Source organism: Setaria italica, chromosome V (genome assembly GCF_000263155.2).
Source record: "Setaria italica strain Yugu1 chromosome V, Setaria_italica_v2.0, whole genome shotgun sequence".
NCBI classification, from domain to species: Eukaryota; Viridiplantae; Streptophyta; class Magnoliopsida; order Poales; family Poaceae; genus Setaria; species Setaria italica.
In genome coordinates, this window is record NC_028454.1 from 8,324,934 (window position 1) to 8,345,994 (window position 21,061).

A 21,061-nucleotide genomic window follows, 5' to 3' on the forward strand; every position below is an offset into this window, starting at 1 on the left:
AGATCGTGAAATCAGCCTTGTGGTTGTCGTTATGTCTGATAGACTACAGAATCCAAGCTTGCAAGATAGTACGAAGTACAGATATACAAGCCACCTTCGTTTCTGCTGTTGACTTTGTTTTCACATGTAAGCAGTACAAGCACAGAATTTTTTGTCAAGACATATATTTGAATACTACTTGGGATCCAAGACATCCTGGGAATATACCCACCTAATCAACACACGCACACCACAGAAATAAACAAAAACATTTTTAGCAACATTCTTCTCCCCTGGGACGATAAAAAAGACGCAATGATGAGCTCTCAACCATGCCGATTCACTAAAAATCACGATCTTGTACGAGCATTATATAAATGATACTTCAGCATTAGGTGCATTCTGTAAATAATTTCTTACAACATTTTTGTTCCACTGTCACCTCACATCGAGTCCGAACTTGTGCATCCTTGGTTGTAACGGCGGCCACGATCAATTTTATTATTACTTTCGTTCTTAATATATTGCATAATTGATTTTGTTCATCCGTTTAACTTTTTGTATTTTCTACAAACATTTATGCAAAATAGATAAATATACAAGTTAAGGTTAAGGTAGTTTTGGTGTTAGATCTAACTAAGCTCATTTCACTTTACCTGATTAAATATATTTTGTTGGTCAAAGTGAGTAAAAGGTTTAACAGTATCATATATATTTGGGAAGTTTTACCGTGTTTAATCTTCATAATACAGAATTGTGGTACAGATCAAATTAAGAATTTACCAGTTATTTTTCTTTCAGTATTCCAATTCTCCTCCTTCAGTGGCTATAGAAATTGCCTATCTAAGAGCATCTTTAGCAATTTTCCAATAAATATTTTTCAATAACGAGTTAATAGGGATATCTCAATATCACTTTCACCGTTATCGGGAGAGTTGCTTTTACAGTCTCCCAATAAATAGTTTCTAATCCAACTACCATACTGGGAGAATCACAACTCCTTTATTTAGGGAGAGTTAGGGTGAATTATTGGGCTGTCCGGGAAAAGGGAAAGTTAAAAAGAGACTATTATAGCACTATTTTCTTACCAATTCTTTCGATAGGAGGACTGGGGGAAGGGAGACTCCTGGGGATCCTCCGACCATCTTTTCATTCCACCCGTACCTTTTTGGCAAAACCGTTGGATCACTGCCAACAAAGAGTTCTCGCGGCTTCCAGACACACTAAAACTTCTCTTATTACTATTCCCTCATCATCTCATCCAGCCTTTTATTGAGTTCTTACATATCTCATTGCATTCTCTCTTTTTTTTTTCCGTTCGGGTTGAACAATGTTTTCTCTACCAATATTCAATGGCAGCCTCATATTTGAAGGACAGAGTATGATGCTATTGCAGAATGCAGAGGAATGGCACTGACCTTATCTTTCTGCTCTTCCTATATTTAGCAATCTGGGCAGTATTAAACCTGGCACAGACTCAGCTGCACTGCACACTTGCACATCACTGAAGATTGCGTATGGAAGAGCTCAAAGATCCCCTGATCCGCCCCCCCTTCCCCCCAATTATTGCAAAAGAAAATTGCAATTTGGCCGCCAGAAACCACTCGCTCATCAAGGCGAGGAGGAGATGAGATCTTGCAGCAGAGAGCATATGCCTCGCAAAGGTCCCGGCCCAGCCGGTTCCCTCCAATATTCCCCTCCGCCGATGGAATATCCCCGCAATTCCTACCCAGACCCCGTCTTCTTCGTCTTCATTTACTCCTTCTCCCGCTTATATACGCAGCGGCGAGCTCGCCTTCTCCCACGCTCCGACGCAACGTACGCAGCTGGGAGCGAGAGAACACGCGCGACGTGCACGCTTGCGCAAACTGAAGGATTGCCGCTCTGTTCTTGGTCTCTCCTCCTCGGGTGGCGGCGGCGGGAGCAATGGCGATTGGCGGGAAGGAGATCAAGGAGGACCTGGAGGAGGCCCCGCCTCTGCTCCTCGATGAGGCCGCGCGCCCGCGCCGCGTCGCGCTCTTCGTCGAGCCGTCGCCGTTCGCGTAAGTCCCCCCTCGCCGAGTCCTGCTCTGTTACTACAGTATGGGGGGTTGGTTCTTGACCCTGTTCTATTGGCTGGATCCATGAGATTGTCCCCAGAAACGGTGAAAGACTTCACTTTGAGTAAGCTCTGACGCTATGTCCTTCCAGCTCTCTTGGTTTGGGGAAAAAGTTTGGGTCTTTCTTGGGGTTTGTGAAGACAGTGTTTTAGTGGATTATAAGATTTTAGTTAATTTAATGTCACGATTAAGAAAGAAATTAGTTGAGCTTTAGTGGGATTCATGAAAAACGGCAAAGGAAACATCTGTGGGTCTGTCAGAAAAGGAATTTGAGACATTTATACTGAATTTTCTTGAAAATGTTCTCATTATTGGAACTAACTCTGCGTCTTTCATGTCTGCAGCTATATCTCTGGGTATAAGAACCGGTTCCAGAACTTCATCAAACACTTGCGTGAAATGGGGGATGAGGTACAGTTTTGTATTCCCCGGTCATATGGTGGGGTAGAAATGAAGTCATAATAGTGGTTTTTAGGACAAAATTAGAAGCGTTAAGGATAGCAGATTAGTATGTGTAGCTTATTTTGGTTTTCTTGTGGGTTGTGTAGGTCATTGTTGTGACCAATCATGAAGGAGTTCCTGAAGAATTTCATGGCGCCAAGGTTATTGGCTCATGGAGGTATGTTTTTGAGGATATTTGTATGAACTTCTCTTTTAACTATCAGTAGCAATTAAGTCAAATAAGCTACTGAGGCTGAGTTTTCTTGCTGATGTTCAAAAAATGAAATGGGAACATCTACCGAAGCTACACTACGAAACATGATCATCTATATGAAGTAGAGAGTTCAAATCATTGAGCATTTATAGTGCTAGACCTTTCCTTAAAAAATATATGCCTGGGAACCATTTTTTATACTACTGCATTCAAATTGTGTGGTTTTGGACATATTCTGTTAGTTATAACTGAACCAATAAGTGAGAACAGGTACATGTACAAGTACAAAAACTCACTTATTGGTTACACAATAAACTGTTTTTAAAAGCAAACCTGAACTTGTTGAGTTATTGAACAATGATACTCAATCATGCATTCATGCTGCCATGGTGGTTAGATTGGAAGGACTGTATTCTTTTTTATCGAAAACATGATTTGTAGTGCCTTTTAGTGGCAGAACCTTATGCTTACAGCTGTGTTCTCATCCTTTACAGCTTCCCATGTCCCATGTATGGAAAAGTTCCGCTTTCTCTGGCACTCAGTCCTAGGATCATTTCAGAGGTTGCAAAGTTCAAACCTGACATTATTCATGCATCTTCACCTGGAATTATGGTAAATTATTTTAACAATCAGATCATTGATTATCTAGCCTTTCCAGTTATCTGCTACTGAATATGACTGAAATCCATTGCTGTTTCAGGTTTTTGGGGCTCTAGCTATTGCCAAGCTGCTTAGCGTGCCCCTAGTCATGTCCTACCACACACATGTCCCAGTGTAAGCTAACTATGAACTTTACTACTTACAGACAGAGGTCCAGATTTTTCATTGCCCCTAAATCATATTTAAGTTTTTCACCTGCAGATACATACCGAGATATACATTTAGCTGGCTTGTAGAGCCAATGTGGCAAGTCATAAGTAAGCATTCTTGTGCCACGTCACCTCTGCTTTCCTAACTTGTATGTCAGCATGCGAAAGAACACTGATTTGTCATGTTATTCCCAAACAGGGTTCCTTCACAGAGCTGCTGATTTAACCTTGGTGCCATCTGCTGCTATCAGCAAGGATTTTGAAACCGCCCATGTTATATCAGGTTGGTCGCTGTCTGTATACGTCATATTTGGTGTTCATATGTTTGTATTCCTTCTCATGTTATGTTGCTAACGCTTTCCTCTCCAAATCCAGCTAACAGAATACGCCTTTGGAACAAAGGTGTTGATTCTGCTAGTTTCCATCCCAGGTTTCGCAGTCATGAGATGCGAGTTAGGCTCAGGTGATCCCCTGTTTCATTCCTTCCTGAACTTTGTTTGAACCGTACATTTCTTCCTGAATGTTATATATACAGCAGGTCGATATTAAATTGTTGACGCTTATGTTTATATGCTGTATTCTTTCAGTGATGGTGAACCTGAAAAACCATTGATAATTCACGTCGGACGTTTTGGGCGTGAGAAAAATTTAGATTTTCTGAAGATGTAAGCTATTGTATTACTTTGTTCCTTTAGATGGCTTTGATATTTGGTTGTTAACAAAACATGATGCATCTGAGTTAGCCGATACAAATACCACATTTGTTCTATTTCGCCTTGCATCATGTTCATTGGCTACTAGTTGGAACTAATTCTGCTTTATGTTTGATCAGTGTAATGGACAGGTTGCCTGGAGTCAGAATTGCATTTATCGGAGATGGACCATACAGGTATGACCAATGCGATGTATATTCTTACTTTTATTCCTCTATTACGTTTTTGTCCAGTTCATGTATCTCAACCTCAGTGAGCATGCGTGCTAGAGTCCATGTCATACTATAAGTCTATAACTGGCTCTGAACCTCAGTCTTTAACCTGATTTACATTGGTAAGGCTTTAAGGCAAGTTTGCTGATATGTTTTCTGCAATTACTCGACAGGACGGAGCTAGAGAAGATGTTTGAGGGAATGCCCGCAGTGTTCACCGGAATGATGCAAGGTGAAGAGCTCTCTCAGGCATACGCCAGCGGCGACGTCTTCGTCATGCCATCAGAGTCTGAAACGCTCGGCCAGGTGGTCCTTGAGTCCATGTCATCCGGAGTCCCCGTCGTCGCAGCCCGCGCCGGCGGGATCCCCGACATTATCCCAGAGGACCAGGAGGGCAAGACCAGCTTCCTCTTCACCCCGGGCGACCTGGACGACTGCGTGGGCAAGGTCCAGCTGCTGCTGACGAACAGGGAGTTCAGGGACAACATGGGGCGGACGGCGAGGGCCGAGATGGAGAAGTGCGACTGGCGGGCGGCGTCGAAGACGATCCGCAATGAGTTCTACAACGCCGCCATCTGGTACTGGAGGAAGAAGCGCGCGGAGCTGGTGCAGCCACTGCAGTGGCTGGCGCAGATGTTCCTGCCGGCGCCGGAGGTCCGCAGCATCACGAAGTGCTGAGCTGAGGCCTCCTGTCGTGGGATGCTGTTTGCAGCCATGATCCAGACAAAGTGAAGGAAGGACAAATGCGTATGCATCCCTTGTAAATTTCTGATATATATAGTGCAGTGTCGATAGGTGAGATAGTTCCTCGTTTTTGTGTGGAAATTGGTTGGATTGTGAATTGTTATTGGTGTGGCAAGGCCATCGATTGCATGTATTTGTGTAGTAGCAAAACTAAAATTGGAAATGTGCTATCTTGATGTACATTGTACTGCACATGTAGATGCTGTTCAGCTGTTGTGCTCGGAGAGGACTGATTGTGTTTCGGCACATGTGTATTCTGTCGAATTCATTCCATTTACAAGATGAAAGCACAGCAACAAATTAACATGAGTAGCAAATAGCCATCAGATTTTGTTCTACTTGGTGAGCAAGGTTTGATTTAATTTCTTTTTTTTATGGTCAACGGAAGGGGAGAGAATCCCCCACCTGATTCATCGTTGGCCCCAACCGGCCCGGGTGATAGGTAGAATTTTGTTTCTACATGTTACATTGCGCCCGAGAACAAGCGGCACTATGCACTAGCAACGTCCACCAAGCACCTTGGCAGCCTGCACCGCCATAGCTGGGCGTCGCTCCTACAGTTTTGCAGCGTCTGTCTTAGCGTCCACCGCTCGCCGCGTTCCGGTGCAGTCGGTGGATGTGTTGAAGAAGTAGACACGCACCCCAGTGTCCTTGATGCCCAGCCCACCTTGATCGTTTGCTCGGCGAACAGTGTCCCAGGCAACCAAGCAGCTTGCTCCAGTTGCGTTCCCTTCACCGGTCCATAGGAAACCCCTGCGCCGCTTGTCAAACTTGGCGATCGCGCCCGGTGGGATTGCAGTTGCTCCCATGAGGTAGGATAGCTGCCCGTCTAGGACGCTGTTGATCAGCACAGTCCTTCCCATCGGGTTCAGTAGTGTTGCCTGCCAGCCGGCCAGGTATCTGTCACTGCGACAGATGTACGGATCGCTGCGACAGATGTACGGGTCGAATGCAGCCAGTTTGAGCTTCTCGCACGACAGGGGAGGCCGTCAGTGTTTGACACGAGGTGCTAAACTTTAACAGTGTCATATTGGATGTTCGGATGCTAATTAGGAGGAATAAACCTGAGCTAATTATAAAACTAATTGCAGAATCTTGTGCTAATTCGCGAGACGAATCTATTAAGCCTAATTAATCCATCATTAGCAAATAGTTACTGTAGCACCACATTGTCAAATTATGGATTAATTAGGCTTAATAGATTCGTCTCGCGAATTATACTTCATGTGTGCAATTAATTTTGTAATTAACCTATGTTTAATACTCCTAGCATCCAAACATCCGATGTGACAGGTGTTAAACTTTAACGGGGTGTTTCCAAACACCCCTAAGTATGTTTGAGGGAAGCCTTCCCGGCGGCAGCCCAGAGCGGCGAGGCAGGCTGTAAGGACATCATCAGGCATATGCATTGGCATAGCCGGGCTCTTGTCGAAGTTAATCCGCAGACCAGTGGCGTTGGAGAAGAGATCCAGCAGTTGTTTCAGCCGTTGCACATCTTGCAGCTCGGCCCGGAGCAGAATGAGGGTGTCGTCCGCGTAATGCAAGATGGGGCAGGCGCAGGCAGCATCGATTGGGTGCCGCACTCCACCATCCTTCTTGATCAACGTCTGCAGCACATCCTCATGATGCGAGCTCGGAGCGGGTGTTTCATGACGGTGGTGAATGCTCGGTCTCCTCCATGTCGACGGCCTTCCCGTCCGCCGCCGGCAGCCACTCGAGCTCGCTCACCATCCTCGCCACGAAGTACTCGGCGTGGTGCGTCCCCAGCGCGTACCCGGCCAGGGCACATACTCCGGCCGGCGCCGAAGGGCATCATCTTGATCTCCCTGCTCCCCGTGATGTCGACGCCGCACCCCTCGCCGCCGTCCAGGAACCTCTCCGGCCGGAACTCGTCGCGGCCGATCTCCGCCACCATGAAGTTCACATCCGCACCTCTGGGCACCGTGTAGCCGCCGACCTCCGCGTCGCCCCGCACGCCGTGAGGTATGAGGAAGTGCGCCGGTGGGTGCAGCCGCAGGCCCTCGAGCACGACAGCCTTCCGGTACGGGAATGCCCCCTGGAGGTCGTCGTCGCCGTTGAGCTCGGGCGAAGGGCCTCTGCTGGTCACCTCCTCGTACACCTTGACTTGGATGTCCGGGTGGCTCACGAGCTCGGCCATGATCGACCATCGTGTCCGTCCCGGCGTTGAGGAACTCGGAGCAGAGGCTGACCATCTCGGCGTCCGAGAGACCCCGGTCGCCCTCGTCGGCCACCCGCAGCGCGAGGAGCGACTCGGCGTAGCACGGCGGGCGGTCCTCCTCGCCGGCGCGGCGGCGCGCGGCGGCGGCGTGTATCAGCGGGGCGAAGATTTCGTCCAGCCTCCGGCGCACGGCCACGTGCGCTGCCCACCGCCTGCGGAAGAGCCTCTTGGTGAGCGCCGGGAAGAAGGCGAAGACCGGGAAGGAGGCGAAGACCGGGAAGGAGGTGAAGGAGGCGAGCACGTGGCGCTCCACCGCCTCGATCTCATCGAGCGCGCCCTGCCCGAGCCGCGCGCCGAAGCACATGTACACGAGCAGCTCGAACATGGCGCGGCGCAGGAACGGCCGGACCGTGACGGCGGCGCCCGCCTCCTCCGAGAGGAGGCCGGCGACGAGCGCGTCACATGCCCGCCGCTGCGCCGGCGCGAAGAGGCCGACGCGGGCGCGGTGCAGCGCGTCGGCGGCGAGGTTGCGGCGGACGAGGCGCTAGTAGGGCCCGTAGGGCGCGGTGTTGATGTCGCCGGCGCATAGGAGAGGGTCCGGGTCGACGAGCGGCGGGCGGTCGGCGAAGGTGGCGCCGTCCCGGACAAGGACGCGGTGCGCGAGGCGGCGGTCGGCGACGAAGACGAGCGTGCTGCCGAAGTGGCGGAAGGAGATGACGGGGCCGTGGCGCTCGTGCAGGTCCCGGAGCAGCGGGGCCAGGTCGAAGATGGATCGCCGCAGAGCCAGGAACTTGGCCACCGTTCCCCGCTGAGTTACTGCGGCCACGGCGGCAGCGGCCAAGCAAGAGGACGATCGAGACGAAGAGGGTGATGCCGCAGCAGAGGAGGGGGATCGTCGAGGTGTCCATGGCCGGCTGCTGTTGCACTTGCACCTCTCTGAGGCTTTGACTCGGAGGAGCTTCGGCGTGTTTGTCACTGTCAGTCCTGCAGCTGGATCAGCTGATCTTCAGCTCAAATGGCCTGCAGAATGCAGTTCTTTGATCCTGTAAAATATTGGCTCCATTCAGCTGTCGTGAACTGCAACGTGGTGGATCGACCACCGCGACCGCATCGAATGTGTAGATGAGTAAAACTAATTACACATATGATGCTAATTTTCGAGAATCTATTAAGTCTAATTAGTTCATGATTTAATAACAGGATGTTTGGATCCATAGACTAATTTTTAATTCGGGTCACATCAAATGTTTAGATATCAAGATTAAACGTGAACTAATTATAAAACTAATTGTATAAACGAGTGCTAATTCATGAGACGAATCTATTAAATCTAATTAATTCATAATTAGCACATGTTTACTGTAGCATCACAGGACCTAATTAGAATTAGCGAATTAATCCTATTTATATAATTAATTTTATTATTAAAGTATATTTAATACTCTAATCAGTGTACAAAACATCCGACTTGAGTCCGGTATCTACATCGTCCGGTATCCTACGTCGCAAGTCGCATTGGTCAAATCAGCCAGATTTTAATAAGGATTAGAAAATCTCAGCCGCCCTCAAATTGAGACTTCGTAGTAGCTTTGGGATAAGCATCTCCCTGATACATGCGGTTCGAAAACGTCAGATCAGAATGAAGACGGAATCAGTTTTCAGATCAGAGTGAACAAGGAACCCAAACTGATCTCTACGTGACGACTGACGAGCGGACATTTCTCGGGCATATATTGGGCCACGTCGCCTCATCTTCCCGGCCGTTAGATCGTAGATAAAGTTTGATAGGACGGATCAAACAACAGATTATCGACGCCGCACCCTCCTCCTCCCGCTCCCTACCTTCCCACCCCATGCCCCTACCCATGCACCGCGCCTCCTCAACCGCGCGTAGTTGTCTATGAGACTCTCTGACGCGCCGCAGCTTGCTATCCCGTTGCTCAGAAACCACTGCGGCGTGCAGTGGAAGCAGAGGCGGCGCGTTGTGCGCCCTGACCGTCGCCTGCACGGGCAACAACGCCATCATGGCAGCCGCAGCTCACGACTTCACATCGCACTCACCTTGCTCATAACTGGTGTGCGGACAGTCTGCAACCCTGCAGGTGACCAGGTGCTCGCTCACGCAAAAGCTGGGAAAGGCTTGTGTGCAAGAGATGCACCGCATGTGTTCGGTGGTTTGCCTATGAGAGCTAATGTCGCTTATTCCCCTTCCATCGTGTCCCTAGCAATGTGCAGTGTATTTCTCGCATGATCCTATTCGATTACAGATTGTCATTCGATATTGAGATATAGCAACAAGTGCAGGCGAACCTGAATATACGCTATATTAAAATCTAGCTCCAAGCAAGGCTGCAGCCTCTACAGCATTATTAGTTGCCCTCTACAAGATCATGGTCAGGAAGGTCCATGATAATCCTCTGGTAATTTCACACTATTAATTTGATTGCTTATTGCATTTGTAGAAAAAATGATCATTAAATTCATTTTCTTTGCATCATAATCATAGCACAACAAAGAGCCTATACAGATATGCTTATTCTATGAATATAAACCCAAGATACTTTAGACGACATATGAACTAGACTTTAGTGTAGCGTCATGTATTACTCAGTCTGATGTATGTGTCATGTATTTCTCAATTTGATGTATATGTCGTGTATTTACCATATGTCAATGAAAATTTTAATGGAAATTTGCTTGGCTTGGGAGGGAGGTCTATGCCCCCTCTAGCTATGCCACTACATTCAGTTAGGTAACACATAGCAAAACTATTTGAGAGAATTCTACTTGTATCATTTTCAAATGTCCAAATTCAAATAACATGTAATTTGTAATTAAAGTTTGGAATGGTTTCACTTTTTTATGACCGGATGAGTAAATCTTTTGAGAAATAAAACTATACTCTGTGTCGTTCTGTTAACTTGAGATCATCCCCTTTGTTTTCAAGACTTCCTCCATGACCTTCCGAACACGAACCTTGTGCTGGAAACATAAAGGGGAAAATATTACTTGTATTTATCATCTACTTGTTGCAGTTCATTTGAAGGAGGGAATTTTCCAAATAAAAAAGAATTTATCATCCTACCTCCACAGCAACATTTCAATAGTGGACTGAGACAAAATACTTGTTGTTCTCAATGCTGGCCCCCTATATTTCTTCCATTGCACAGAGCAGAGAGTTGTAGACCTATTGTGCAAGTATTTTTTTAGATAGATTGCATTTACTTTAGCTGAACTTGCATTTGAAAAAGAAAATATTCATTGTATTTATCATATATTTGTTGCAGTTCATTTAAAGGTAAAATTTCCAAACAAAAAAGAATTTATCATCCTACCTCCACAGGAATGTTTCAATAGTGGACTCAGAAGCAATACTTGTTCTCAATGTTGGCCCCCTTTAGTTCTTCCATTGTACAGATCAGAGAGTTTATAAACCTATTGTGCAAATATATGTTAGATAGATTGCATTCACTTTAGCTGAACTTGCAGTTGATAGATATGTACTGCACCTTAGTGATTGCCGCGAGGTGCTCCTCTGCTGGCCGGCACGAACCACGTTTTTCAGGCTATAATAAAAATACATGTTCATTTTTAAACGAACTTATCGATCAAACCGATAGACCCTAACAAAATAAACTATGAAAGGTTCTTACAATCTCGCTGCTGGTACTTGTAGTTGCGGTAGCCATGGACAATTTGATGTCGAATCCATGGTGTGAGGTGGAATGAAGTAATAACTACCATTAAACCTAAAGACACCAACTTTCTTATGAACAAAATAAAGGTGTTTTAGGGTGCAAATGTCCCCCCCACCACCACCAAATAAAAAAATAGGTTATTTAAAGGAGTTCTACGTGCAAATAAGGTATTTTAGAGAGTTCCGCAACCGAATTTTCTGCTACACCTATTCTATATATAAATTACTGTAAATGTTTCACTTTAACTATAGTACTAACAATTAACTCTCTAATAATATCTTAATTGCTTGACAGTGTGCAAGTTCAAACAGTCATCCCAATCTTATACTCATATAGATACACAAACATGACTTAAAAATTGAAATTAGAACTTGTCAAAATTGGAAACACCGGCACAAGCCACGGAAAGCTTCTAGTTCTTCACCAACGTGGCATGCAGAATTGCTTAAAAAAACGTGGTACGCAGAGTGATAAACAAAACAATTAATTATGTAACTATGATACGAACATCAACAAGGTCGTTGTAGTATAGTGGTGAGTATTCCCGCCTGTCACGCGGGTGACCCGGGTTCGATCCCCGGCAACGGCGTTTCTTTTTTCTCTCGTCCTTTTTTATTTTCTTTCTTTTTTAAAAAACGTTTTCTCATTTTTACCCATGGAACAGCGAGCGTGTCTGCGTGTTACTTGGCTATTTGCGTGCCTGAGCTGTATGTTTAGGAAGACTAGCCAGATTGGCGCACTATGCGCGCCTGTGCAAACAGATTAACCTAAATTGACGCACTATGCAACGCCTGTACCAAAAATATTAACCTAAAGTAATAATGAAAAAATATTATCTTCTACTATGCTCAAAACAACATCATAACGATGCATTGAATCAAATCCAAAAACTACATTAAATCGGCATAGTGGCTCAAAATCTGAGAACACGCCAATCTCGAACATTTTGGTATAGAGGTACAGATAACTTTTTGTTAGGAATTCACTAACTTTTTTTGTTAGGAATTCACTAACTTTTGGGTGTTAGTAGATATAGCTGACGAATTGGTTTACATTGATTATTGGTTTTGGTAGGGGCAAAAGATAAAATTAGCAATGAATGAATAATTCAATCATAATTTGCGAGTTTATGAAGTAAAAGCAGTGCAAAACGTAGTAGGGCTACCACATGTGAATGTAGTATACAAAGTTTAGTTATTGGTTTTATATATAGAAAATAATAAAATATATTTTATACTTTCAAATAATGGGAAAAATACATTTTTTTCAGATCATGGGACCCACTCAATAGAATCGTGGGTCCCACCAACCAATGTGCGTGGGTCCCACCTGAATAGATGTGGGTCCCACGTGGGTCCCACCTGAACAGTGTTTTGGTTCCACGTGGATCCCACTGTGTCCCACATAACAGTACATGGGTCCCACGCGGAGCCATGAGAGAGCCCCAAATCCATCCACTTTAGTATATCTAATAGATAACCGGCCCACTATACCAGGAGTGTGTTTGTTTTTTTGCTGTGGCCCTATCCAGTCCATGCACACATCTGGTTACCGCTAGAATTTTCAAAAAAATCGTTTCAAAAAATGAATTTTGAAAAAAATCCCAATACGTGTAATATAAATGCAATTACATGGTATGTCATGTGGTGTACGTAATATGTTCTCTAGTTATTTCACTGGAATGACAAAGGTGGTGAGGATGATGGAAATGTGTTTAACATAGCGGACAACGGCGAGGAGATTTTCGGCCCATGGGGATCGAGAAGGCTTAGAAGCAGGCTGAGGTAATGGGTGCCCCGCACTGCTTATATGAAACGGACAAGAAGCGCACATAGCTAGGGTTCAGCAAAGCTTAGCTTAGTTGTCGATAAAGTTGCTTGCAGTGAAACCTGTCCGTTCGGATTTGAGTTATTGACTCGATACGGTGTTTTTTTTAAAAAATTTATTCCAAAATTTAATAGTATTATTATTTCAGTGGTATATATCCATCTACAACGACCCATATATACGTGAAGCAAGCGGAGAACCATGCTTTAAGAATCTTGCAAACTGATGTGGCTATACGATGGAGAATCCAAAATAGGTGGAAAAGGAGGTCCAAGAGCATGTCAGCTTTAAGCTTAACATTACCATGCCTGATTTTAATGGGACCATAATTTATTAGGCGAGTCACAGTTTCACTAACCTTGGTTACAACGAAGCTAATCATGACCAAACTTATCAATAAACCATAACTTCGGACCAGAAGCCATATATTGGTTGTACTCCCTCCATTTGAAATTAGACTTTTTAGATTCAGGTCCCGTTTGGATCATTGGAATTGAATTCCATTCTAATAATCATAATTTAGACACAAATTAATTAAGCTAATATAATTGTATGTGGAATATATTTATATATTATTGTTGGCGATATGGAAGAGATACTTATGTGCTGCAGTTCTACTATAGGGAAGCGAGTTCAAGAGTGTGCTATAAGAATTGAATTCCATTCTAATAATCATAATCTATAGAATTAATTTCCATCTCCCACCCCATGAATTTAAGATAGGCTTATATCTAAACTTTGGAAAGTTGTGGAATACCACGTTATAAGATAAATTAGTCTACTCCATTAAGTAGATTCCAATTCCTTCAAATGAAGGGATCCAAACGGAGCCTCATAGTACTTACTATGTATGTAGACATAATATACGTAGATGCATAGTTAAAATTATGCACCTAGAAAAATTAAAACTAGCTATAAATTGGGACGGAGGGAGTATGACAAAGGTTATACTTGTATATTTTTGCAAACCGTAGTTCCTGATTCTGAGCCTACCCGTCCGCCGCTGTCGTCTGTCGGCCAGTCGTTTGTTTGGAACCCCGACCTCAACGGCCAACCCTCTTGGCACGTCCTGCGTCCGCCGCGCCGTCTCTCTGCTCACCTGACGATGAGAAGTCGGCTTCTATAACCTGCGGTTACACTTTCCTTCTCTCCTCGACGACGCATGACGTTTTGCAACTGCACTTAGACATCAAATCTCCTTTTTCCTAAAACAAAACCCCTGCTCAATCACAATCAGCTCCAAGTGCTTATGGCCTGACACTTGCACTAGGTTATGCTCTAGTATTTCTTGATGGCGTCTCCCAGTTCAATCAGTCAACAATGCTGGCTCTGGCTGGTGTGAACTCGCCCTTTGGCGGTTTTGGCCTTTCCCGATAAGGTTAACCTCGAGAGGGACCAAATCCAAACTATGGCCTTCCAAGTTGCCCCTTCTCCTTTCCTGGCCTGGCCATACGAGCATGTGACGTCAGCCGACTCCTCACAGCAAATCCATCTGCTAGCTTTGCTCAATCATGCGCCGCCACTACATGTTATTAAAATTTATCTGGCCTGTTACTTCTCTTTTTTCCCCCCACTCCTTTCTGTACTTGGTTGATGCTGAAATCAGGCTTCGATGGATGGATGGATGGATGGCAAAGAGGAAGCACGACCTCTGTGTGGAGGTGTGTGACCTCTTGACTCCTGTCAGAGTAGCTGTGCTCGGGGCTTCGGCCGTTGAATCGCTTTCTCCATGCTGCAGATCGTGTCGGTGTCTGTTCTGTTCTGAAACCTGAATTGTTGGGTGAACAAAGGTTCAGTCATCGGAATTGCCTCACGGCTGTTCTGGAAAAGTGGGAAACGATGGTGACTGTTCATTCTTGGGGAACTACTGCAATTGGTAGCACATCCTACTCAAAGTTTTACTGTGCGATACTATACAACTTTCTTACATTTCAATCCCTGAAAATTTGTGAGAACAAAAAAATCAATTACCCCGTTTTCGTTAGGTATAGATGTTTGACTGACGCTTTCACACAGCAGGCGGGGGAACTAACCGACATCAGAGCAGTTTCTTATGAGCGGCCAAGATTGCGACGGCTGAAAAGAACCTGAAAACTTACCGGCTAAGTGTTTGCAAACAACAAAAAAGGGTGGGGACTCTTGAGTCCCTTCCAACTGAATCAACACCAAGGGATGTTCGGCACGGCGTCTCCCAATGTGCTCCCTCGTCTTGGTTCTGTAACACTCAAGCTGCTCGTAAACGACAAATTACATCGCCGAAAAATGCATCGTCAGACGGTCGAACACCAAAAGTTTATTCGGTCGACCAAAAAAAAATGACATTTTGAATGTTCATATAGGTAAACTGGATTGTTCACCGAATCAGTTGGAGTGAGCCATCAGAAGGTCTGAAAGTGACATGGAGTGGCAACTAGCCTGAAGTTCAGACTTCAATCAAATTCAGCAAGCCACCCAGTTAATAGCTACATCACACCAGAAGCTTCTGTGCAACAGTGCCCCCATCATCAGTGAGTGCCCTCTGTTCTGCAACTTGCAAAGTGTGGAGGCACCAGGACACAGAAAAGCACAAGCACCCACAGAAGCTGGCTGCATTTGGCTTGGCTTCAGAGAGCAATGCTGTCAAGGATCTGCCTCATATCTGCGGATGCCTTTCTGAACAAGGGAAACAACAGGGCCAAAAAGAATTGCAAAAGCTAACGCAAAAGATGGGAGGGGAAAAGCATGAGATGCCAAGGTAGTGGAACTCTGACTCATTGCCAATCTCATACCGGCGTTTGGTGGAGCTAGCATCATCAATAGAAAATGCCACATAGGACTGAATTGAACACAAACAATGCAGGGTCAATCCAGAGAATTAAAAAAAGGTTAGCTTCTAAAAAATAATGAATATGCCAAGCAAAAGTTGACTAGATGAGCAAGACAAGTTGTAATGCTGAATGACTCATTGCAAGCTCAGTTATGTTTATCCGAGAAAACATAACTCATCCAAACATAAATTTGGGCGGCACCAATAGGTAATTGATTACTGTGGACAAATATGCCTGAAGTACAGGCGTACAGCATGATCAGAATCCTCAAACCCCAATATAAGGCATCATTCTCAGGAATTTAGAATCAGATGGTCATGAAGGTTACCGATACATCAGCTGACCAGAAGAATCTAGAATTCAGTTCTGCTCATCCATGTCCAGCAAAAGCAGGATCCATGATTGAATGCAAGTCCACTTCATAGCACGCATGATCTGTGCTCAGCAAGTCAGCACTACCACTCAATTAACCGTCTGAAGATACCAAGGCATCAAATTCTTTGTTGAAGTTCTTTTCGTTACATTCTCGGTATCACCAACAATTATGCACCACCATGGCACGAAGATCCCCTTTCTGTTATGCTCTGAAGAATTCCCATGACTAATTACTTCAATACAGGTACTGAAGCTACAGCAAGACTGTATTATACACTAGACGTCTGATCCATGGTTCAGAGTGGATTGCACCTAAAACAGCATGCTTTGGTTGCCAACCAGCTGATCATGTAGAGGGCCACACTGCAGACCTTGATCTTGCAAACCCATCCCATAAGTTGGCATTCCAGGAGTCCGGCTTGGTGAATTGAACGGCAAATTCGCAGCGCCATGTTGCTTGGTGTCTGCTGACAATGAGAATTGGCCTACTGCTGTGGCCGGAGCTGATGCGTTGGACTGGTTGGTGATCAGAGAGGACTGTGATGGCGACGGAGGCTGGTCATCCGTCAGGTTAACTGTGGTGATGTCGTGGATGCTTGATCTTCTCTTATCCTTGCCTCCGGAGTTGAGCCTGATGAAGTACTTCTGCGCATGACTGGCCACTTGAGTAGGCGTCCTCGTCTGAACGAAGTTGCGGGATATGTTCCTCCAATCCCCTTTGCCATACTTCTTCAGGCCTAAGAGAAACAACCTGACCAAATAACAAAGCATGATCTTGTTCAGTAACTTCTGATTTATTTTCCTAGATTCACCTTGTTTGAATTATACTAGCTACCAGTGGGCCTAAGGCCATCATTCATCAAGCTACATGACTTTCCTAGAGAGTCAGATCCGACTGGACAAAGAAAATTCCCAGGATTAAATGCAATTAATTGTTGGCAGTTGAATAATTGCAAGTTGCAAATCTACCATAACCATCCAATGATGTAAACCCTATTGAATGATGGTGAATTCATCAACTATACACAAGGGCAATCTCGCTAGTCTTCTGCATGACGCAGAGCAATCGCTCTCAGAACACAGAAGTCGTCTGTATACTCACTTGTGCTCCTCCTCGGTCCATGGCACGCCCTTCTTCCTCTCCTGCTCCGGCGTGCGGCCGGGGTGCCGCTTCCCGCAGCCTCCGCCGAACCGGTACGCGTGCCTGAAGTCCCCTGGGCCGCCGCCGCCATTGCCGTCCCACTGCAGGGTGAACGAGCCGCCGCCGCCGCCGCCGTAGAACGGGATGGGCACCATGCCGCTCTCGATCTGCTGGACGTCGACCTCGAGGCTCTTGAAGTGGTGGACGACCTCGCGGACCGTTCTGCCGGGGATGGCCCGCGCCACTTGCTCCCAGTCCGGACAGCGGAGGTCGACGCCGGCGAGCGCCCGCTCGAACAGCTTGTTCTCCTGCGGCGTCCAGGTGCGCACGGCCGGATGATACCAGCCGTTCCGCGAGCCTATGTGATCCATCGGTGGCAGCACCTCCATATACGCCTCGCGCATCATCTCCCCTTCTTCTTGGCCGCAGCTCAGCTCAGATCACTGTAGGAATCACAGGGCTCAAAGGTGAGATTTCTTTTTTGCTTTTTTTTGGGCATCTCGGAACAAGATAGAGATTCCAAGAGCACTGTAACAATTAAAGGATTTCTTTTTTTTCCCTCTCTCTCTCTCTCTCTCTCTCTCTCTCTCTCTCTCTCTCTGACCAGGAATTCTCGTCGACGCAAATCAAATAAGATGAACATGGGGAAGGATTCGAGGAGAAATTGGGGGGCAAAAGGTGGAATCTTTATGAGCGAAAAACTGGAATCAATTGCAGATAGCTTGATTCTCGACCTGGAAAGGAAGCGCCTTTAAGAACAAATTAGATTGGACTCAAGAACACCTCTGAACTGACCGCCAAACACAGTCAGAATCGTGAATCCTGTGACCCCAAATCACACATCCCTGAACAATTTGACCACCCGCAGCCGAAAATTAACGAACACCCCGCACCTACTCCAATAAAACAGCTAGTAATTTCCTACGAATCCCACACCAAACTGCATCGCCAACCGCCACAAGAGAACTCCAGGCCCCAACGAACAGAAGCAAAATTTCACCTGGATAGGCGCAGCGCCCCTCCTTGATCTCTCGCAAGCAGGCTAGTCCCTGGCAGGAGGACAAAAAGCGATCCGCCTCGGTTCTTGCTCCGCCTCTCTGAGGATTTGTTTTTCCTTCTCCCAGCTCTCGAGCTAGCTTTCCCTGAGCACTAGAAAAGGGATAGCGATCCAGAGGGGGAGGGGCAGGTTCTTGAGAGTGTCAGCCGGCGATTGGGCCGTGGCTTGGAGCTTGTGGCCGACTTTTGCAGTATTTATATACCAGCACTAGGATACCCGTGTAGCTAGGCCGCATATATGTGCGTGCCCACATACACGCATGCACACTTGGAGTTGTTCTTGGCTTCCCTCGCCTTGCTTTTTACCTCCACTACTGCCTACTTGCCCCAAAAATTTTCCCTCTAATTGGATCACTCTTGTTTCATATTTTCTTAAACGCTTTTGCATATGATAAAAAAGCATATATGCAAAAAAGGATTTGCGCAACGATAGATGGCTAGTGTCGACGCCAAATGGTAAATGAAAACCAACAAAAGCTCAAGCGAGTTGCTATGCGTACGTTGGGCCGGTGTGTCAGTGACTTCCACTAGTGTTCTTCCAGAGCCATTTTTTTAAATCCAAGAATAGCTGTTCGTTCAGCTCAGAAAATTGTAGATAAGTATGGTTCATTGCCTGCTGTGCGATTTTGATTAGTTGGGGGCGTGGAAGTGGTCGAGTCGTGGCATTATTTTTTTTGTTGTTTGTGCAGGAGGAGATGGGGATGAAGATGATCGGTCGCCGTTGACAAGTAGCCATGGCTTTCAGTTCAGTGTTTCTTCATCCACCTGTTGCCATCGGCCGTTTGGTAACGCCCACGCATGATTTGCTGGCCAGGGATTGGGCGGTCATTGTTTTATTGCAGAGAGGCGAAAGCAACGCAGCAGTAAGTGTCGTTCTTGCCGCTGGCAGCTGGTGTGCGCTTCTGCTTTGGTTTTCGTTCTTTTCTGAACTTAGTCAGGCTCGGAACATTGACCTGAATGATTGGCGCTGCACGCCTCACCACAACCATCTCACCTGATCGTCTCGCGCATGACATCTGCTCCATGATGAGGCCATATTGCAACTGTTCGAAGTTCATAAAATACATCAGAGGCATCGGACCTGATTGAGATGCACAAAACTAATCGAGTTTCGCAAACTAGCTAGGGGCTCAATTTGCTTTAGGGGTTGTGCTTTACATTTTCGGTAGAGCACTTGAGCATCTCCTTTCGCTAAATAACATCACCGTGCGTCACTAGATGCATGTTCGACACATGAGGAATGGAGCTTTTTCTAGCTATCTTCTTAGATTCCTTTCCTGGAGCTGATGTTTATATAACCTTCTTATGTCATTTTTGGAGGAATTATTTCACTAGTCCACTACCCTACTCATCCTTCTAAATCCATAATGCTTCAACACGAAGTATCATATGAAAACTCTTTAAAGGTATTCTTGGATCATTATCTGATTTTAGATGTATTATCAATTTCTATGAAATCAATACCGTATAAAAAGATTTAGAAATACTAATGTAGTGATGCACCTTTGACACACTGCACAAGCATATATAATTTGACTTATTTTTGTTCAAAACGTACAAAGTTTGATGTTTGCAAATCCTTGTGTCCTACAGAAAAGGAAAGGAGGGAGAATTGCTTTAAAAACTTTGTACTGGCGCAGTTCGATGCTGATGTTTGCCTGCTTTTGCTTTTTCACAAGTGAAATTGCAGGTGACAAATATCTGAAAATTACGGAACCCGCGTGCTGTAGACTTGACTGAAGAATCTCTTCAAGGGGCATCTTTCTTGAAAGCAAGAGAAGACAATGAAGTGAAGAAAAGATGTGCTCCACTGTTTCTGACAAGCTATTTTCATTCATTCATTGGATTCTACATCAGAGGCACAAGAAGAGGGGGAAAAAAAAGCTTTGCTTCGCTTGACTAGACATAACAATTCCCCTGTAATTGTTCGTTCAAAAAAAAACAATTCCCCTGTAATTTATTCATATTTCCAGTTCAATTTGCATCAGAAGAGAGCTTTGCATACTATTTTTATATTCCTTCCGTATATTATTTTGTGGCACATGGTTGTTGCTTGACTGCAAAACCAGATGAGATCGCCACAAAAGCAGGAGCAGAGAAGCATAAAAAAGACTGCCAAAGTACAAGGGAAGCAGAGTAGCTTTCTGCATCTGATGAACAAGCCCTCATCAGGCAGGTCCAGGTCTGCACCCCACGTAGCAAAAGGAGGAGGAACCTGCACATATGAATTACTAAACAAAACCGCCTCGCTTGGAATTCAAGCAAGGCTGTCAGGAAGCTACTAGTGATGCAAAGTTTAATACCCGGTCACCTGAGAAAGCTCTGACCAATCATGCATACACGTAGCATGACCAGGAGAAATGCAGTGGAAACAGGGAGGAGAGGGACATGAAATTGGAAACGATTATTTTCCCCGTGTTATTTGTCGCTCCAGTTTTATCGGATGCATGAAAGAGACTAATATATTAGATCGCAAGTTTGTAATCAGCATCACAGCATCTATATGTTTATTTCTTTCTTTATCATATAGATAGAGTCAGTTTCGCTTGTCATGAACAAAAATTATTGCATCATCTGCTCTTCGCAACTTGTTCATGATCGATTATTCGTTTGAGCTAGTTTTTCAGTAAGCTATTCTAGTGAGCATAAAGGAAAGTTGAACTTAGATAATCCATATATACTCTTAAAATGGAGAGTTTCTTATGTGACCTATAAGCAAGAATAATCAGGCGGGACCATGAGAGATTGTACGTACGGACTAAACGTA

General features: G+C 45.4%; 2 protein-coding genes, 1 non-coding gene and 1 pseudogene across 3 annotated transcripts; 2 read left to right on the forward strand and 2 right to left on the reverse strand.

Moving 5' to 3' along the window:
• Nucleotides 1–1,654: 1,654 nt before the first annotated feature.
• LOC101764078 (sulfoquinovosyl transferase SQD2) lies at nucleotides 1,655–5,520 on the forward strand. The gene is made up of 11 exons (XM_022826419.1): nucleotides 1,655–2,021; nucleotides 2,423–2,489; nucleotides 2,627–2,697; nucleotides 3,228–3,345; nucleotides 3,434–3,507; nucleotides 3,595–3,650; nucleotides 3,742–3,825; nucleotides 3,918–4,005; nucleotides 4,130–4,207; nucleotides 4,375–4,431; nucleotides 4,641–5,520. The coding sequence occupies exons 1-11, from the start codon at nucleotides 1,906–1,908 to the stop codon at nucleotides 5,143–5,145; spliced, it is 1,314 nt and encodes a 437-aa protein (XP_022682154.1). The 5' UTR covers nucleotides 1,655–1,905; the 3' UTR covers nucleotides 5,146–5,520.
• Nucleotides 5,521–6,507: 987 nt separating this feature from the next.
• On the reverse strand, nucleotides 6,508–9,413 carry LOC101781245 (annotated as a pseudogene).
• A 2,192-nt stretch (nucleotides 9,414–11,605) lies between these two features.
• Nucleotides 11,606–11,677, forward strand: TRNAD-GUC. Its single transcript has one exon. It is a non-coding gene; the product is annotated as a tRNA-Asp (tRNA).
• A 4,154-nt stretch (nucleotides 11,678–15,831) lies between these two features.
• On the reverse strand, nucleotides 15,832–18,482 carry LOC101764484 (transcription factor DIVARICATA). The gene is made up of 3 exons (XM_004968111.3): nucleotides 18,239–18,482; nucleotides 17,200–17,681; nucleotides 15,832–16,848 (listed from the first exon to the last, which is right to left on the reverse strand). Exons 2-3 carry the CDS (start codon nucleotides 17,643–17,645, stop codon nucleotides 16,410–16,412), a joined length of 885 nt encoding a protein of 294 aa, XP_004968168.1. The 5' UTR covers nucleotides 17,646–17,681; nucleotides 18,239–18,482; the 3' UTR covers nucleotides 15,832–16,409.
• Nucleotides 18,483–21,061: the final 2,579 nt, after the last annotated feature.

Bases quoted from the DNA above. Each gene is read 5' to 3' on its own strand.
- LOC101764078 (XM_022826419.1), top strand. From the start codon at position 1,906: ATGGCGATTGGCGGGAAGGAGATCAAGGAGGACCTGGAGGAGGCCCCG. The intron at 2,490-2,626 runs GTACAGTTTTGT...TGGGTTGTGTAG, and splicing joins TGCGTGAAATGGGGGATGAG to GTCATTGTTGTGACCAATCA. The intron at 4,006-4,129 runs GTGATCCCCTGT...GTATTCTTTCAG, and splicing joins GAGATGCGAGTTAGGCTCAG to TGATGGTGAACCTGAAAAAC.
- LOC101764484 (XM_004968111.3), bottom strand. From the start codon at position 17,645: ATGATGCGCGAGGCGTATATGGAGGTGCTGCCACCGATGGATCACATA. The intron at 16,849-17,199 runs GTGAGTATACAG...TTATTTGGTCAG, and splicing joins TGGACCGAGGAGGAGCACAA to GTTGTTTCTCTTAGGCCTGA.